Source organism: Canis aureus, chromosome 9 (genome assembly GCF_053574225.1).
Source record: "Canis aureus isolate CA01 chromosome 9, VMU_Caureus_v.1.0, whole genome shotgun sequence".
Classification (NCBI taxonomy): Eukaryota; Metazoa; Chordata; class Mammalia; order Carnivora; family Canidae; genus Canis; species Canis aureus.
Window position 1 is genome coordinate 53,017,630 of NC_135619.1, and position 19,382 is coordinate 53,037,011.

Here is a 19,382-nt window from a genome sequence, read left to right on the forward strand (position 1 = left end):
CAACATTCAGCAGTTAAAAGGAATGAGACAGATCCATATATACATTGTTGAGTTAAAAAAAAACCCTACAGAATTAAACATACAATAATATGTTTATAAATACACACACAACAGATCACATATCAGTCGTCAGAAGCAATCACAGCACAGTATTGGAAGGCAAGAGCTCTGGGGCCAGACCACCTGGTTAGAGATCGTGGTTCTACCACTAGCTATCTACATAGCCTAGAGCCAGCAAACTGCCAAACTTCTCATGCAAAGTGCTTAAAATAGCACCTGGAACCCAGTAAGTGCCTAATAAATGTAAATTACAATGACAATATCACAGGAACATAGATATCACTATAAATGCATATGGAATATTCTGGAAGACCACTACCAAACTTCAAACAGTTACTACTTCATCCTAAAGGGAAAGGTGAGGAACGTAGGTAATAAAGAGGGTTTTGGTCTTATTTACAATGTTTGAATTCTTGTGAGTTTACTTACAAACTAAAAATTAATGATAAAAGCTGAAAGGACTATAAGATGCCAAAGGCACCCAGGAATTTCTAACATCCAGGTTTATAAACTATTCTACAGAACAAGAAAAAGCTGGAGGAAGCCAGAAAAGGTGTAGCTGAGGTCCCTGCCACAGAAGCAGCACTAGTTGCCAGTACCCAAATCTCTCCCTTGGCCATATCCCCACCCCCACAGTGGCCTCTCCCATTTCACCTTCCAGGCCGGCATCCCATGGTATTGGAGTTCTCCGTCCCTGATGAAGTTGTAGAGAGGTGAATCAGGAACTGAATTCAGGTCCCCGCACAAGATGATGGGGCAATGGCTGCCATCTGACAACCTGGCTACTTTGTCCACTTCAGCCAAGAGAATGGCCATCTGGGCCAGCTTGACATCACCCCGGCGTGGGTTGTACAGCACGTGGGTATTTGCCACACAGAGAGGGGCCACCGAGACTTGCCCCAGGCCTTCTGGGACTAGCGGCTGCAGCAGCAACACTAAGCCCACGTTGTCCCGATTGAGGAGCTCCAAGCCAGGCCGGAAGTACTCCACAGGGCTGGCACAGAGCAGACGAAATCTTGTGGGCTTGTAGCAGACAGCACAGCCATCTGTCTTACACCCGGTCCTCCTCTTATAGAAACAGGTAAAACCTGCAAGAACACCCAGCCAAGGAGATGGGTCAGAGTCCTCGAAGCCTGAATCCCTCCAACTAGTGGGAGCAGCCCAGGCGTGTGGGCCTATGGCACTGCTCCTGCTGCTCGGTAAAGGGGTTCCTGTCCTTGCCAACTGCTTGGTTCTGCCGAGGTTCCCTTACAGTTCCCTTACCAGGTGACTGAGGGGCTAGATGGGAAGTAGGACAGGAGGGTATGAAGCAACATAACTTGATAGGAAAAGCATGGATTCTAGAGTCAGACAAATTATAGAGTCCTAGCTCCACAACCTACTAGCTTCGTAGCCTAGTGACCTTGAGCAAGTCACAAAAATCTTTAGAACCTCAGTCTCCTCATTGCAGAAATAAGGATAACACTAACTCAGCCTCACTGGGGCAGAGGCTACTTCAAGGACTAAATGGCAGTAAATGTCAGAACTGCTTTAAAACTGCAGAACTCTTTCTTTCTCTCCCATACAAAGAGGAGACAGTACACAGGTGAGACTGAGGATTTACTGAAGCACAAGAAAAGATGGTGCCTTCAGGAGAGAACAGACAGGGCCTCAGGAAGCAAGACCAGTGCACGTGCCAGGGAGCTGCATTACCCATCATTCGCAGAGAAGGCTCCAGCTGCTCCCAGTAATGATCTTCCTGCACTTCCTGGAGACACAGGATCTGGGAAATTGACAGGGACACCAATCACTCCAGAGTTACCAAGAGTGCTGGAGAGGGACCCCTGCCCCAGGAGCAGACACTGGGGCCAGGTGGGCAGCTGTAGCTGGTCTCAGACAGGATCACACTGAAACTTCCCACAGTGCCAGCCCTGCCCAGACAGCCAGTGCCAGCAAGGACAGGCCTTGAGTGACGCTGAGCAGACTAGATGCAAGCGCAAGATATTCCTGCTTCTGGAATCCCTCAAGTCTCCCTCCTTGCATAAAGGTGCTGGGAAGCATGTACCCGTGAAGTCTTCTTAGCACCTGCCAAAAACTCATAGACTCCAGGCAGGAAAGCTCCAACCCTAGGCAGAATTCCAATCCTATAAACAACTATGGGGTTGAACTCATTTTATAAGTGCACGGGAAAAAACAGCCAGGTTCAAAACAAATACAAGATGGCACTTCCTCCCCTCTTCACTCACATCGGGGTCCCAGTGCTGGAATTCTTGCATGAGATTCGCAAAGCGATAGTTCCAGTTGAGGATGTCTGGGTGGCAATGCAGGTAGAGCTCTGAGCTCTGCTGCATCAGGTCCTGGGCCAGGATGTTATAGGACATCAGAGTGAACTGGAACTGAGGGCCATCCCCCGCCTCCAGGCCCTGAGCATCTGGCTGAGTGGAGAAATCCTCCCATTCTCGCCACAAGATTTCTGCAAAGGGGTTGGGAAGAAGAGGCCCACAACAAGTACATGTTATCCACAGGCCCTGCCATCTCTACTCCTGACTCAGAGATACTGTGCCTGAAGTTCCTTTTTTCATCTTCCCTGCCACCCATCCTTCTCTGTGGCTATTTGAGCAGCACCCTAAGGACATTTTCAGACTAGACAGTAAGCTCCGCAAAGCCAGAGACAATCTTAGCCTGTTAACCACTGCATCCTCAGTATCAGGCATAGTACCTGACACCTAGTACATGTTCAATAAATACAGGCTGACAATTTCTCACTTTTGATAAATCTAAGGTCTCTAGAGAATCACTCAGATCAATGTGCTTCATAGTCACCTGAGGTTAAAGACATTTCAAAAGTAATCTCGGCCTTGGGTATTTTCTAACCTTTAAACTCAAAAAAGCCTGTGGGGCTATAAACCACATGTCCCCATCTCCCCTAGAGCATGGGGCTACAAAGTGAATTTCAAACCTATTTGAGCCACAGAACTCATTCTTCAAATTTTAATGGAAGCCAAATATATAATATAGATAAAACCAGAAGATAAAATTCTGGTTGAGGCAGAGAGTGGAGGCCCTTAGATCTCTCCACCACTACCCCTAGAAACAATATCATGGAGAATGAGAACTAAGGTGTACTTTCAGTTATGTCTCTGCCTAGCTATGTGACTTCAGGCATGTCCTGCTACCCTCTGCACCGTGGTTGTTTCATCTGAAAGACCATGGGGCTGGATGAGACAATCTCTAAGGCCCCTCTAGATCTGATACTACAAGATTCTCAGAAAAACAGAATGCAGCAGCAGAGCTCCCTGCCAGAGAATATTCTTTTTAGCAGTGGCTCTGCTCACAATGGAGACAAGCTCCTGCCCTGGCTCACTCAGCCAGTTGTCAGACTCACCATGATATGGGATTTCCAATGGGGGAGGTTGCAACTGCCCAAGGCTCTCAAAAGGCCAGATGGGAGCCTCTTCCTGGGGCACAGGCTCGGGTGCTATGCTCCAGGCCACCATTGCAGGGTCCTCTTCCCACTGCTCTGCAGCCAGGGCACCCATTGGGAGGAGAGCACAGTCTGCATACTGGGGGCCGGTCTGCATGGGGACAGCTGCCCACATTGGGCCCTGGACCTCTGGCAGTGGCTCCTCTCCTAGCACCTCAGGGAAAGGCTCCTCCAGGTTCTCTGCTGCCCGCAGATCACTCAGCTGCCTGCTGGACCACTTGTCCTCTGAAGCAGCATCCTGTTCTCCGGGATTATCCATCAGGAGCGCCAGGCTGCTCTGGGCTAGTCCCTTATCTACAAGGGGACCCTCACTCGAAGTTGAGAGCACCTGGCTCGACCCTTCTTCTCGCCACTGCTGTAGCAGGCCCTCACACTCCTCCTGGTCGGGCCCCCGAGGGGCCATGGCAAAGTCACCCTCTACCTGGGTGGACGAGCTCTTCGCCAGGAGTGCATTTTTTCGACATGTGAAGAAGGCATCTAAGAAGCAAGCCAAAATACCATGTTATAAGATGACAACATCACCCAACCCATACTCTTCTTCCAAGTAGAATGAAAGTGCCATATAAGCAAGAATCATATGCTCCTTGCTCATCATTGTACCATCATTGAGCCTGCCCATTCTAGTACCTGGAACACCATCATTATTAGCATAAAGTGCTTACTATGAGCTGGGCACTATCCTAAGTGCTTTGTAAGTACTAACTAATTTGTATGGTAGGGATCTGATATTCAGTGTGTGAATGAAAGAATGGCTGTCCCACATAATCTAGGACAGAGATGGTCACATATAACCACTTCCCTTTTATCTGGAAGTTAAGACTCCTATTAAGCATCAGCTCTCTGGTTCTCAGGGTCACACTGAATTGGAACCAGCACTTGACCATGAATCAGAACTGTGGGTTATGACCTAGCGCTGAAATTTGGACAATGCCCCCAGTGATATGGACTCAGTCTTGACTATAAAATGGGGAGGAGAAGTTTGAACTACATAATCTCCAAGAGCCTTTCTAGTTCTATAAATCCCCTAGTCTGTAAACACATTGCAAAAGAAAAAGTCCTGAAGTAGACAAAAAGAGTGTCTCAGAATCTATACGATTCACTTTGTAGCAAAGGCCCCTGGTCTTTTTCTCAAAACTATTCTATTCATAAATCTTCACAAACTTCATTATCAGCCTTCCCATCCCATAACACACCAGAGGCTGTAAATCAGAAGGTGCCAACAAGTGACAGCAAGAGACAGCTGTCATCTCTCTGCTACAGCAGCCACAAATGACAGTCAACAGGCAAGAAAGCAAGTGGGAAAACTCTAAAATTAGAGCCCCCAAACTCCAAGCACAGTATTTTAGTGCAAGCAAACACCCACACTCACTAAATCACTTATTTACAGCACAGGACAAGTGACATGCACGATGCTCACCCTCAATCACCAGAGATTCATTTCATCAGCTCTATTTTTTAAAAGGCAAGAAAAACTTCAAAAGTGTTCATATGTTGACAGATACAATCTTATTTATGGTCTATGTGGATTTCTGTCCCTCTAAGCCAGTGGTTTTCAACCAGGGGTAATTTTGCCCTCGGGGCCATTTAGTATTGTCTGGAAACACAGTGGTTGTCAAAACTGTGGGGATGCTACTGGCATCTAAAAGTTAGTGGAGAAGGACACTGCTGAACATCCTACAGTGCAAAGAACAGCCCGACAATAAATTATCCAGGCCCAAATGTCAATAGTGCAGAGACTGGCAGACCTTGGTTTAAATCCACGAACTGGGCCGCTGGCTCTGATCTCAGGGATTTTTCTAATTCCTTGTCCCTTGAAACATCCTCTGCATGCTAGACGGCAGTGGTTCTCTGATTTATCTGTGTGAGGATACTAGTTTTCAAATTTAGCAGATTTTTGGTGGTGGTTGGCTTTCCAAAAGAATTATAGGAAGGAAGGACAGAAGGAAAGAAAGGAAGGAGAGAAAACCTTCTGGAGAAACCAAATACGCAAAGTTAAAAGAAGTGGCAGGGGATCCCTGGGTGGCGCAGCGGTTTGGTGCCTGCCTGCCTTTGGCCCAGGGCGCCATCCTGGAGACCCGGGATGAATCCCACATCGGGCTCCCGGTGCATGGAGCCTGCTTCTCCCTCTGCCTGTGTCTCTGCCTCTCTCTCTCTCTGTGACTATCATAAATAAATAAAAATTTAAAAAAATATTAAAAAAAAAAAAAAAAGAAGTGGCAGGATGCCTGTGTGGCTCAGTGGTTGAGTGTCTGCCTTCCGCCCAGAGCATGATCCGGAGGTCCTTGAATCGAGTTCCCCATCAGGCTCCCTGCAAGGAGCCTGCTTCTCTCTCTGCATCTCTCATGAATGACCATATAAATGAATCTTTAAACAACAACAACAAAAGTGGCACTACTTTAATGGGGGAAGGAGGGAGGGAGATGCTCCCTTCCCCGAGATCTCTAAACTCTGCGGGCCTAGAAACCTGTGGACTAGTCGGTGTCACTAAGGCTGCACCTTGACGCACATCAGAAGCTCCAGAAATGACAGCAACGTGGATGAAGGCACATGCTTTAATTCTCTGAAAACAAACACTTCCGCGGAGTTTCTCGTGGTGAACCGCGTGCCTACTATACTCCGGGCGGTGTGCTAGCACTAGAAACACAGGGAACAGAACAGGCATGGCCCTGCACCCCCCACCCCACCCCGGGAGCCTGCATTCCAGCGGCAGACACACAGGAACAGATGAATTTACACACCCACACACATCGTGTGAAGTTCCAGAAAGGGGGGAAAAAAAAAAAAAAGCACAGAATGCAGTTGACGGCTTATTCCTAGGAAAGTAGCTCTTGGTCTGTCCCGCCCTCTAAAGTCGCCAGAGAACATTCTGGGAGTTCTGCTTCTCGCAGAGGGAGGGGGTCCCCTAAGAGCCTGGGGAATTTCAAAGACCAGGCAGTGCAGGCGGATGGTGAGAAAGTGCAAGCATGACAGCCTTCCCCGCCCTCAAGGACCAAGCGGGCGTGGGCATCGGCTCCGCCCCGCCGCATCTCCAAGCGCGGCTTCCAAAGCGGGGGCTTCCGTGGTCTCTGGGTTTGGGGAGCAGCCGGCCCTTCCCAGCCTGAGGCTCGGCCGGAGAGCGGAGCGGCGGCTGGGAAAGGGGAGCGTGGAGTGACCCGGGAGGCCGCAGGTACGTGCGGGGCTCGGCTCACACCCCACCCCCACCCCCGAGAATTCAGCCCTCGCCTCGACCCGAGCTGCCAACGCCCCCGCCCCAGGGCAGTGCCCCGCGGACCCCCGAAACCTCTGCACCGCGGGGGCCCGGGAGCGCGGCTGCCGCCCCTTCTCCGGCCCCTCCCACGGTAACTGTGGCCCGACGCCGTCAGGCCGCAGGCGCGGGGGGCAGGGAGGCCCGCGTGGGGGGGGGTCGGCCAGGCCCGGGCCTCGCGGGGTCCCGGACCGGCACCGGGGGCCGCCTCCCCGCACCTGGGCCGGGGCAGGTGGTCGTGAGGCCCGACGCGCCGCGCGGGGCCCCGCCGACGTGGGCCCGGGCCTGGCACCCGCCTGCCGGGACGCGGGGCCGGTACCTGAGAGGGCGCGGAAGAGGCGCGCGGCCGGCAGCAGCAGGTAACACAGGCACGACGCGATCATGGCCAGCCGCCGCGCTCGCGCCCGCGCCCGCCTCCGCCTCCCCTCCTCGGCGCCTCCCGCAGGGTCTCCCTCGCTCCGCTCGGCCCCGCCCACGGCCCCGCCCCGGCCCCGCCCCCGGGCCGGCCCACGTGGCTCCGCGGCGCTTCAACAACAACTTTATTGGGAACGCTCCCTTGCTCCGCTCCGCTCGGCCCCGCCCCTGACCCCGGCCCCGCCCCCGGCCCCGCCCTGGCCCCGCCCCCGGGCCGGCCCACGTGGCTCCGCGGCGCTTCAACAACAACTTTATTGGGAGCGCTCCCTCGCTCCACTCCGCTCGGCCCCGCCCCTGACCCCGGCCCCGCCCCCGGCCCCGGCCCCGCCCCCGGACCGGCCCACGTGGCTCCGCGGCGCTTCAACAACTTTATTGGGAGCGCTCCCTCGCTCCGCTCCGCTCGGCCCCGCCCCTGGCCTCGGCCCCGCCCCCGGGCCGGCCCACGTGGCTCCGCGGCGCTTCAACAACAACTTTATTGGGAGCGCAGCGGCACGCGCGGGATTCGCGAGGGCGGGGAGCCTGTTTCCGCGGCAACGGGCGGGCGCCCAGCCTGAAAATTAAGCGAGGCTCGTTGGAGGCCGCGCGGTATCATCCCAGGGCCACACTGTCATTCCCCCTCTGCCATCTCAGTAGGAGTCCACCTGGGGCGCCCCATAACCTCTCGCCCCACAGATGACGACTTTGTCTCAGGCCCCCCCAGCCCTGACTTCTGTAATCTCTCTCCGCATCCCAGGGAGGATGCGCCTTCTTGGGAAGAAGAATTTATCCCTGTTCCTGACTCTACTGCCTTCTCTAGGTCACTCAGATTCTAGGTCCCAAATTAAGTCCACACCTTTGTCTCCTTTTCCATTCTATTCCAAATGAGCCTTCTTTTTACCTAATCTGGGGGAAAAAAAAGAAAAGAAAAAAAAAGGGCAGGTGTCCAGTTGGTAATTGAGTCAGGAAAAGTGGGTGGAGCAGGGGTGGGAAGCTCCACAAGGCAGGGACCAAGTCTGGTAGGTGGGCTGGTTTTCATTGAGGTGCCCCTCTAGTGCCCACAACAGTGTCAGGCACACAGTAGGAGCCAAATCTGTGTTGACCCAACAAAGCAGGTGTCACTGAATGAAGGCCCGGTCTTCTGTCAATTCTGTGCTACCCGAAGACCTCTTGGAGTCTCTCTCTTCCCCCATCCTTAGCCCTCAGTCCTACCCCGGCCACACTGGGATGCAAGGACGGTGTCATACTGCCAAGTTCAGTACCTAGTGTCTGAGTTGTGCGATTGCTGATTTGTGGCTGGAGCCTCGGTTGCTCGGGGAAGCCCTCCGGGGAGTCACCAGATCCAGGACCAGCTGGGTACATCATAACACTGAAAGGCTGAAAGAAAGAGAGGGTCAGTCTGGCTTCGAGTAACAGCACTCACGACCTTGCCTGAGATGCAGTGGGGGGGGGGGGGGGGGGGGGCAAGGGCAAACTGAAGGTTGGGAAGGAGCACATTCTTAGAAATGGAGCACACCAATGTTAGTTAGCTCTGCCTAAGGAGCCCCCAAAGCCAGGCCCACTTCTTTTATAGGGCTGAAATAAACCTTCCTTGTACCTCCCTTCCATTTTGTCCCAGTGGTTACCCAGAAGCCCAAGTTCTAAATCAGATCCTAAATCAAGGTACCCACCTAGAGACTCTGTTTATCGCTTTGTGAAATGAGGGTTCCCTTATCCATTTGGAAATGTTTTAAAAATATAGATTCCTAGGCCCTGCTGCCAGGGTTCTGATTTAACAAGTCTAGAATGGGGCACCGGTTATTCTGGTGTCTAGTATCTAGTCTGGGAACCTCTGCTAAAGGACCTGCCCTCGACTGCGCTGTCCGATGCATGTGTGTGCAAAATATGTCAGGCCAACCAATGCCATGCTCTCTCAGAGGGTTTTCCCCAAGGCCAAGTAAGCGAGACTGTCCTCTTTTTGTTTCCTAATCCATAATCAGCTATGTTGAAAAGTGTAGGCGGACGGGAGCATCACAAGTTTTGGAGTTAGACCACCTGAGTTCACATCCTGGCTCCGCCACTTCCCACCTGTGGAACCTCTCACGTTATGAACCTCTTGGAGCCTCAGTTTCCTCCAACCTAGGGTAAGCCCTTAGTGTTTACTTTTTTTTTCTTTTAAACCAAACCAGCTCTGGCTACTGCTAATTAGGGTCATCTTCTACAATCCTTGGCAGAAATAAGGGCCTTCCAAACTGTAATGCTAAACAAGACCTCGCTGCAGATTCCAAGGAGACCTGGCCTGGAGAAGAGGAAGCGTTGGGCTTCCCCGGCCAAAGGAAAAGTAGAAGTACAATGTGCACCATCTGCAGCCTTATCATGCCAGAAATATTCCAAGAAGAGAGACCAGATGAGTTCCTTGATTCATCCCTTGATTCATGAAGATGAATCCCTTGAATCTCCTTGATTCATGGAGATGATGATACACCACTGGGTGCTTACAAGGATACAGACCCTATCTAAGGGTAAGTGGAAGGTTTTGCAATACTTTAAGGGACACAAAATATTCTCTTACAGAGAAATATCCTGTATACAAGAACCCTCAAGGGTTCAAATTTTACTTATGTACGGAAGTTCAAGATGGCTGCCTTTATTAACTTACTGGTAGAACATGTGCATCATTCAGGCAGGCATAATCCTTCCTTTTAGGATTGCAGGAGCAACTGACCAAGGCCTAGAGCAAAGCTGCTCAGGTGAAATACAATATGAACTCCATATGTAATTTTAAAAATTTTAGTAGCCTCATATAAAAAGGAAAAAAAGCAGGTGAAATTCATTTTAATAATATGTTTTATTTAACCACTTCTATCCAAAAGAGTAGCATTCCAACACCATCAATCCTTTTTTTTTTTTAAAGATTTTATTTATTTAAAGAGAGTGAGAGCCAGAGAGATCACAGAGGGAGAAGGAGAAGCAGACTTGCCACTGAGCAGAGAGCCCAATGCGGGGCTCGATCCCAGGACCCTGAGATCATGACATGAGCTGAAGGCAGATGCTTAACCAACTGAGCCACCCAGGCACCCCCATCATCAATACTTTAAAATGAAATACATTATTTTTTTTCTTTTTTGTGCTAAGTCTTTGAAATCCAGTGTGTGTTTTACATGGATAGCACATCTCGAATTAGACTAGCCCCAATTCAAGTGCTCAATAGCTACAAAGGGCTAGTAGCTATCATAATGAACCTGTGCAGGTCTAGAGGGCTCAAACAGTCTCTCAGATACGATAAGCTGAAAAGAATTGACTGTGTTCAACTCTTATGATAACCTGAGACCTGTACACTCCTCCTAACCTGGCCTCTGTAATCCTAGTGTTTCCTCTGGCATCTCAGGATTTATGGCCAGATATTCCCAGAAATGTGCCAGCTTGGTCTGAGTTGATGCATTCACTTATTCACGGATTCATGCATTCGTGTATTCATCAGATGTTTACCAAGCACTCATCGATGTTTACCCCAACCTCACCCTGACTTTCTTGACCTCAGTCCCCCTTCTCCTCTTTCATTGCAGACTCTGGCCCTGGACTCAGTTTCTCCTGCCTCAAGTCCTCCTGTGCCCAATGTCAATGAGCAATCCCAAACCCTGGAAGCTTACTGTACTGCCTCCTCAGTGGCCTCATTCCCACTGTACTTCAGACACCCTTGGAGAATCATGGCTAAGTGCTGCTCCACCTCTGAAATCATAAGTTCACAAACCCATCCCAGTGGATCACACCTCATGACTTTCAGCCTCTCCCACTCTCACTTCTGCGCCAGCTGTTAACTCCATCAAACCCTGGAGCTCTCTCTTCTGTCCCCATACCTCTCCTCGGTCAGCATTTCTTTCTATATCCAGCATGGAATCCCCATTAACCATCTTTTATCACTCTTCCCATTATCAACTCTCTTGTCCACTATTCTTTAATGACACCTGCCTCAGTCAGTAAAACCATTCTCCTTCCTGGCTCCTACATCTGGGCTGCTGAGCACTGGTGAATAAAGTTACCAGGCCCTTGGACTGGAGCCAGTAGTGTGCTGGTCTCCAACCTCATTCAGCCCTCAACCCTCCCCAGCAATCCTTTGTTTTCAATTAGCTTTCTCTCCCATTTCCATGATGACCATTCTTCTCTAACTCGTTGTCCTATGATCTCCCTTCTTGTTCTCTGGAGATCATCTCCCTGCCAACTTTAGAGAAAAAAAATAGAACTACCAAGTGAAAACTCTCTACTCCTTGTTGCCACACCAACACACTGACCAGCATCCATAGCCACCTTTCTTCCTTCCCTCCCAACACAGTGGCTCACAATTCCACCATGCTTGGGATCCCTTCCTCCTGCCTCCTCAGAGATTATGCTCATTATGCTCACCCCATGCTTTTCTTTCCTGACTCCTTGCCATCACCATTTAAACATGCTTCAGATCTCTCCTATATGAAACTCTTGCCTAGCCCAAGGCCCCCTCCAGCCATCCCTCCATCTCCCCACCACTCCTTCACAGCCAAGCTTCTTGAGTTGTCTGCTCCTGATATCCATACTTCTTTACCTTTCATTCATCTTCATTCCACTGAAATGTAGCTTCTACCCTCATCACTCCACTGAGACTCCCCATCAAAGTGCCTTCCTGGTTGCCAAATATAATGGGCCATGCTCCAGGCTTTATTATTTCTTGAATGCTCTATAATTTTGCATACTTCTTCCCTTGTAAGATTTTCTTCCCTTGGAAGGAGCCTCGGTGTCCATCGAAAGATGAATGGATAAAGAAGATGTGGTCTATGTATACAATAGAATATTACTCAGCCATTAGAAACGACAAATACCCACCATTTGCTTCAACGTGGATGGAACTGGAGGGTATTATGCTGAGTGAAGTAAGTCAATTGGAGAAGGACAAACAGTGTATGTTCTCATTCATTTGGGGAATATAAACAATAGTGAAAGGGAAATGTGTGGGAAATATCAGAAAGGGAGACAGAACATAAAGACTACTAACTCTGGGAAACGAACTAGGGGTGGTAGAAGGGGAGGAGGGCGGGAGGTGGGGGTGAATGGGTGACGGGCACTGAGGGGGGCACTTGACGGGATGAGCACTGGGTGTTATTCTGTATGTTGGTAAATTGAACACCAATAAAAAATAAATTTATTTTAAAAAAAAGAAAAGAAATCTCACAGAGGAAGACATAGACATGGCCAACAAGCACATGACAAAATGCTCTGCATCACTTGCCATCAGGGAAATACAAATCAAAACCACAATGAGATACCACCTCACACCAGTGAGAATGGGGAAAATTAACAAGGCAGGAAACCACAAATGTTGGAGAGGATGCGGAAAAAAGGGAACCCTCCTACACTGTTGGTGGGAATGTGAAATGGTGCAGCCACTCTGGAAACTGTGTGGAGGTTCCTCAAAGAGTTAAAAATAGACCTGCCCTACGACCCAGCAATTGCACTGTTGGGGATTTACCCCAAAGATACAGATGCAATGAAACGCCAGGACACCTGCACCCCGATGTTTCTAGCAGCAATGTCCACAATAGCCAAACTGGAAGGAGCCTCGGTGTCCATCGAAAGATGAATGGATAAAGATGTGGTCTATATATACAATGGAATATTCCTTAGACATTAGAAATGACAAATACCCACCATTTGCTTCAACGTGGATGGAACTGGAGGGTATTATGCTGAGTGAAGTAAGCCAGTCGGAGAAGGACAAACATTATATGTTCTCATTCATTTGGGGAATATAAATAATAGTGAAAGGGAATATAAGGGAAGGGGGAAGAAAAGTGTGGGAAATATCAGAAAGGGAGACAGAACGTAAAGACTGCTAACTCTGGGAAACGAACTAGGGGTGGTGGAAGGGGAGGAGGGCGGGGGGTGGGAGGGAATGGGTGACGGGCACTGGGGGTTATTCTGTATGTTAGTAAATTGAACACCAATAAAAAATAAATTTATTTAAAAAAAAGATTTTCTTCCCTTGGTTTTCATGACATTCTTGTTTTCCTCCTGACACTGTGGAAATTTGTCCTAATGTCTTTCATTTGTGTTCCTCTGAGCACCCCTTTCAATGATGGTGCCCCTAGGATTTCATCCTTGGTCTGTTTCCTCTTCTTACTTTAAGTCCCTCCTTGAGAAATGCTCATCCCTCCAGTGGCTTCAGATACTATCCACATACTGACAACTCACATATCTGTTTTTATCCTTTTCCTGGGCCATATACTCATAAATTCTTTTGTCTGTGGACCTCTCCAATGGATGTCCCAGAGGCAGACAACACACCCAAAGTTGCATTCAGCACCTTCCCCCACTATCCTCCAAAAAACGACCACCCTTCTTTCCCCCCAGCTCTTCTGTCATCGTCTTTTGGAACAGCACAATCCATCTATCATGTTTTCCTGGCCTCTGGCTTTTTCTTCTTCCTTTCACCTTCATATCTGATCTGTCCCAAGTCCAAGTGCTTTGGCCTTCTTTATCTTTATCAGTGAGATAAAGATATACCCCTGCAGCCACTTCTAACTGGTGTTGATCCTCCTCCTGTCCTAAGTCTGCTTTCCACACTGCAGCCAGAGCAGTATTTCTACTCTGTGAATCATGTCAGGTCATGCTGCTGTTTAAAACCTCTCTGCAAACCCCCACTGTCCTCAAAATGCAGGCCAAACTCCTTTGCCTCAAAATGCAGGCCAAACTCCTCTGTTGCTGGCCTCTGCCCACCTCCCATGTCATCTCTCAGCTCTTCCCTTCCATCACCACTCCCCGAAGTAAGGATCCCACTCCAGCCTCACTAAACTACCCATGACTCCTTCAGCAGGCTACAGGAACTTTGTATGCTTCTTCCCAACCTCAAATACCTTTCCTCCTCCCCTGGGTCTGTCCCTCTCCCTGCCTTCACCTGGATACTGCAAAATGGAACTTCAAGTCTCAGCCTAGACATTTCTTCCTCGAGGAAGCTTTCCTGAACCTCCAGCACCCATCCACAAGCAAACATGCCACTGCCCTCAGTCTGGACCCAAAGCTTCCTCCTATTTGCTTCTCTCACAGCCTTGCTTACCCTGGATCCAACACTGTCACTGTCTCTTTACTCCTCAGTACCCCTCAGTAAGCTGTATATATACTTCATGAGGTTCGCCACTCTGCTCCCATTGCCTAAGCCAGCACTAGTACATTAAGCACATTGAACGAACTAAAGAACAAATGAATGAATGAATGAATGAATGAATGAATGAATGAATGAATAAAAAGTCCTTCTTTCTGAAGAGCTGCAGTTTCATAAGGAAACTGAACATAATAAAACCCAAACTTGCAAAAGTGGACACATAATGGGGAATTTCTTGCTTTATAATTCTGCAAGCACCTTTCTTTCAAAAACCTCCCCCCATATTTGAAATCCTACTGGATTTACAACTACCATTTTTTTTAAATGCCCTTGCATGAAATGAATATTATTACATCTGGTAATGGCATCTGTTTCTTTCTTTGGTTGTACTTCCTCATCTTGCCTCCTAATGTGGTTTCTGCCAACTTTCTTGGATTCTTTTCTCTCCATTCTTTCCTCGGAGAACTAAAACCATTATTGTCTTATGCTAATAGCCATTAAATGCAACGGCAAACTTTTTCCTAAAGGACCAGATAGGAAATATTTTTTACTTTGCAGGATGTGGGTCTTTGCAGCAAATGCTTGACTTTGGCATGTGGCTGTATGAAAGCAGCCACAGAAATATCTAAATAAATGATCATGACTGTATTTCCAGAAAACTTTATTTACAGAACAAGCCATGGACCAGATATGGTCCTCCGACTATAGTTTGCCAACTCCTGAAATACATCATCTGAGCCCAGATCCATCTGAGCCATGAACAGCAGTTGCCCTGAATGGAGAACAACCCTGTCATGTTAAATCAACAGCATGCAGGGCGGTGTAGAGAGGCATTGTGGGCTCTACAACCAGACTGACTTCCTTCATGTCCCAGCTCTGCCACTTTCCAGCTGTGTGATTTAGGGCCAGTTACTTAGCCCCTCTGTGCTCAGTTTCCTCCTCTGTAAAATGGGAATCAATAATAGTATCTCTTAATGGCATAATAATAGACTATTTAAATGGAAAGTTCATGGAACAGTGTCTGCACTTACAAGTGCTGTATAGATGGTACCTTATAGGATAATAAAGGGTCCCTCTGCCGTGTTCTCCACTAGTGGAAGTGTTGTAACAATAATACTGGCAACAAAGAAGGAAATTTTCCTTCTCTTAGTATTTGTCCATATCTTGCCCTGGATGACATTCTCTTTGACTTATTTCAAGTCAAAACCACATCTCCCATCCTCCCCTGAGACTGTCTCCTTTGTTCCTGCTCTGTGGATTACAGAATCAGTTTACCTCCCACTCCCGAAGTCCCTTATGCCTACCTCCCAGCACCGCAGTGGCTCATCTAGCTACAGAATGTACTTGTAGGGCAGGGCAGCCCAGGTGGCTCAGCGGTTTAGCGCCACCTTCAGCCCAGAGCCTGATCCTGGAGACCTGGGGTCGAGTCCCACGTCAGGCTCCCTGCATGGAGCCTGCTTCTCCTTCTGCCTGTGTCTCTGTCTCTCTCTGTGTCTCTCTTTCTGTGTGTGTCTCTCGTAAATAAAATCTTAAAAAAAAAAAAAGAATGTACTTGTAAAAGTACAACATTCTGATTAGATGGGACATCACATGCTGGTTGTATCATTTCTGAAATGCTAGCCCCACAAATAACCCCAAAAGGATACATACAGTCAACAGACTTTTGACCATGGTAAAAAGGCAATTAAATGATGAAAGAACAGTGTTTTCAACAATACTGTTGGAACATTTGAACATCCACATGCAAAATGAATCCCAATCCATACCTCACAAAGGTACCCTTTATACCTTACCCAAAGATTCACTCAAAACGGATCCTAGAGAAAGCTCTGCAGATGGATGACAGTTATACATCTGTTTACCATGGTGATGGTTATGCAATATCATTAATGTACTTAATGCCACTAAATTATACACTATAAAAGGGTTAAAGGGATGGCTGGGTGGCTCAGTGGTTGAGCATCTGCCTTTAGCTCAGATTGTGATCCCGGGGACCTAGAATCAAGTCCCATATCGGGCTCCCTACAGGGAGCCTGCTTCTCCCTCTGGCTATGTCTCTGCCTCTCTCTCTCTCTCTGTATCTCATGAATAAATAAACAAAATCTTTAAAGAATAAATTTTAAAAAGGGTTAAATGATAAATTTTATGTTAGCATATTTTACCACAAAAAAAATTTAATGGATTGTAGACCTAAAGGTAAAAGATAAAACTATAAAATTTCTAGGATAAAACATGGGAGGAAATCTACATGACCACGGCTAGGCAGAAAGTTGGTAATTTTTCAATTACGAATTTTGAAAAATTATTTGACTTGATCAAAATTGAAATGTGTACACTGTGAAAGACAGAGTTAAGAATAAGAAGCTAAACCACAGATTGGGAGGAAAATATTTGCAAACCACATGTCTGATAAAGGATTTCTACCCAGAATATATCAAGAACCCTCAAAACTCAGTAACACCCAACTTAAGAGAGACAAGAGATCTGAACAATAAGAAAGATATAGGAATGGCCTAAAAGCATATGAAAGATGCTCAACATCACTAGTCGTTAGGGAAATACAGATTAAAAGCACCAGAAAATAACATTACACAGTTCAAATGGCAAAATAAAGACAAAACTGCGATATCAAGTGTTGGGAAGAATGTAGAACAATGATGCTACCATATATTCCTATGGTAAATTCATATTAGCAGAGCCCCTTTGTACTTTGGGTAACAACATGATGGTGTCTCACAAGGTTAAACATACACCTGCTACATACATGCAGGTGAAGAGGGGGCACCTAGGTGGCTCAGTCAATTAAGCACCTGCCTTCAGCTCAGGTCGTGATCCCAGGGTCATGGGATCTAGCCCTGCATGGGGTGGGGGGTGACCCTGCTGCCCATCCCCTGCTTGCACTCTCTCTCTTTTGAATGAATAAATAAAACCTTAAAAAAAAAAACCAATAGTCTTAGCTATAAAAATAAAAAACAAATAAATAAAAGGTAGAGAGCAGGTTAAAAGGACACAGGAGACAACCTGAATGAGCTCCCATAGCCAAAGTTGGAACTTGAACAGCAAAATAATGACAGTACTGTATTGAATAAAATAAGCAGCCATGATCCCTGCTAATATAAACAACTGATTAAACCAATAAATAAGAGAAAGGGACCACTCTCTCCTACAAAAGAATTTCAATTAACAAACATAGAAGGACTGTGGGAAACAGAAAAGCACTGTTAAAACATGATAGTAATAATGGTTGAGGCAAGATCTCTGTAAGATCAATGGATGCTAAAATTATTGGGCAAAATAAATAAATAAAAGTATTGGGCAAAAAGTTGAAGCAGAAATAGGATATTTGCATAGTGCATCTTCTCTAAACTATATAATTACAAAGTGGAAAGCAGTAATTTCATAGTAGATAAACCTGGAAGATACCACCTTGGCCAAGAAATCAACGTAATCTATATTGACATCATGTGTCCTTGATATGCGCTGAGAAGGGCACATCAGCTCTGGCACCTTTCCCAGGAATCGTGACAAAACATCAGACAAACCCAAACTGAGGGACATTCCACAAAATATCTGCCCAGTACTCTTTAAAAGTGTCAAGATCATATAAGACCAAGACTGAAGAAATGTCATATTCTGAGAGAGACAGAGAGACATGGTAACACAATGTGAGATCCTGGACTGGATTCTGGAACAAAGAATGGACATTAGTGAAAGAATGAGTAAAATACAAATACGATCTATAGTGGAGTTAATAGCATTGTACCAATGTAATTTCTTAGTTTTGAAAATTTTTCTATGCAAGATGTAAATATGAGGGGAAGCTGATTGAAGAGTATATAGTCTATTATTTTTTGTAACTCTATACAATCTAAAATATTTCAAAATTAAAATTTTAATTAAAAAACAAAAGGATGCCCCTGGGGCACCTGGGTGGCTCAGACAGGTAAGCGTCTGCCTTTAACTCAGGTCATGATCCCAGGGTCCTAGGACCAGTCCCACGTTGGGCTCCCTGCTCAGCGGGGAGTCTACTTCTTCCTCTCCCTCCACCCTTCCCCCCAACACGTGCACACTCTCTCTCACTCTCTCTTTCAAATAAATAAAATCCTTAAAAAGAAAAGGGATGTTCCTCAGTAACAAACTTTTAAAATAACATATAAAAAGAAGTTGCAGGGGTACCTGGGTGGCTCAGTCAGTTAAGCACCTGCCTTTGGCTCAGATAGTAACCCCGGAGTCCTGGAATTGAGCCCCATGTTGAGGTGGGGGGGTGGGGGGGGTCCCTGCTCAGCTGGGAATCAGCTTCTCCCTCTCCCTTGACCCCTCCCCCTGCTTGTGCTCGCTCGTACTCTCTCTCTCTCTCTCTCTCTCTCTCTCTCGCGCGCGCGCGCACGCGCTCTCACTCTCAAATAAATAAAAAGAATAAAAAGAAGTTGCAGATATATTTTCTGATTTTAAAAGAGATACAAAATTTTAAAATTATGGCTCTTGAACATTTTTCCTTCTCCAGAATGGACTTTTTCCCTCAAATAAATATAATTGCTGCCCATCATTATAAAGAGGAGCTCTGATTCAGCCATGCTCCTGTTAAAGATCCTCAGTGGCTTCCTACTGACTTTTCACTGCATTGAATCGATTCCTGAAATTGCTGTAATCCCTATGGCCTCCCTTTTCCCTACTACTCTCTGCACCCTGTATTCCCCCAAACTCAGCTTGAGCTCTGTTGCCTTCCTTTATTCTGTATCCCTAGAAATGCCTTTTGCCAGGACTCTACTTATCCAGAACCCACAAATGCTCCCCAGCACGAAGAAACCTCCCCTTCCCTTGACCTCCCAGAGAATCTCCCTCCTGACCCTTACCAATTCCCAGTAGTGCCTGGTGTCTGAGCAGAGGCTCAGTGGCTATTTAGAGTGCTCTCCCTCAAATTTTCTAATTCTCCCTTTGTGCCTGAGACCATGTGGTGCTGTCCAGACAGAGCACCTAGAGTTTAGACCAGGACCGATATATATACTCTCCAGTCCCCTTTTTTCTCCTTTCAGGACACTTTCTTATCCTCTGTACCAGTGTGGAGTAGACAGATGTCCAGAGGGTCTCTAGGACTCATGCTTACCAAATCATCCTAGGAG

At 47.4% G+C, this 19,382-nt stretch overlaps 1 protein-coding gene and 1 long non-coding RNA gene across 11 annotated transcripts in view; one reads left to right on the forward strand and one right to left on the reverse strand.

Annotated features, from left to right (window-relative positions):
- The window catches only part of ANGEL1 (angel homolog 1), a 41,653-nt gene that overhangs the window by 21,293 nt on the left and 978 nt on the right, over positions 1–19,382 (reverse strand). For 3 of the 9 annotated variants that reach the window (XM_077910102.1, XM_077910101.1, XM_077910100.1), the window contains 5 exons: positions 8,420–8,534; positions 3,425–4,000; positions 2,286–2,512; positions 1,753–1,822; positions 715–1,148 (listed from right to left, as the gene is read on the reverse strand). In XM_077910102.1, the coding sequence (XP_077766228.1) occupies positions 715–1,148; positions 1,753–1,822; positions 2,286–2,512; positions 3,425–4,000; positions 8,420–8,522 (1,410 nt within the window). In that variant the 5' untranslated portion in view covers positions 8,523–8,534. Of the gene's footprint in view, positions 1–714; positions 1,149–1,752; positions 1,823–2,285; positions 2,513–3,424; positions 4,001–5,268; positions 5,381–6,019; positions 6,158–6,985; positions 7,011–7,086; positions 7,237–8,419; positions 8,535–19,382 lie in introns of those variants that run through there. The other 6 variants (XM_077910105.1, XM_077910099.1, XM_077910104.1 and 3 more) reach the window with 6 other exon arrangements.
- LOC144320945 (uncharacterized) lies at positions 6,436–12,127 on the forward strand. 2 transcript variants are annotated; one of them, XR_013386563.1, is made up of 4 exons: positions 6,436–6,689; positions 9,137–9,280; positions 9,371–9,658; positions 10,703–12,127. It is a non-coding gene; the product is annotated as an uncharacterized LOC144320945 (long non-coding RNA). The 2 variants fall into 2 exon arrangements; XR_013386564.1 differs by lacking the exon at positions 6,436–6,689 and adding an exon at positions 7,703–8,550.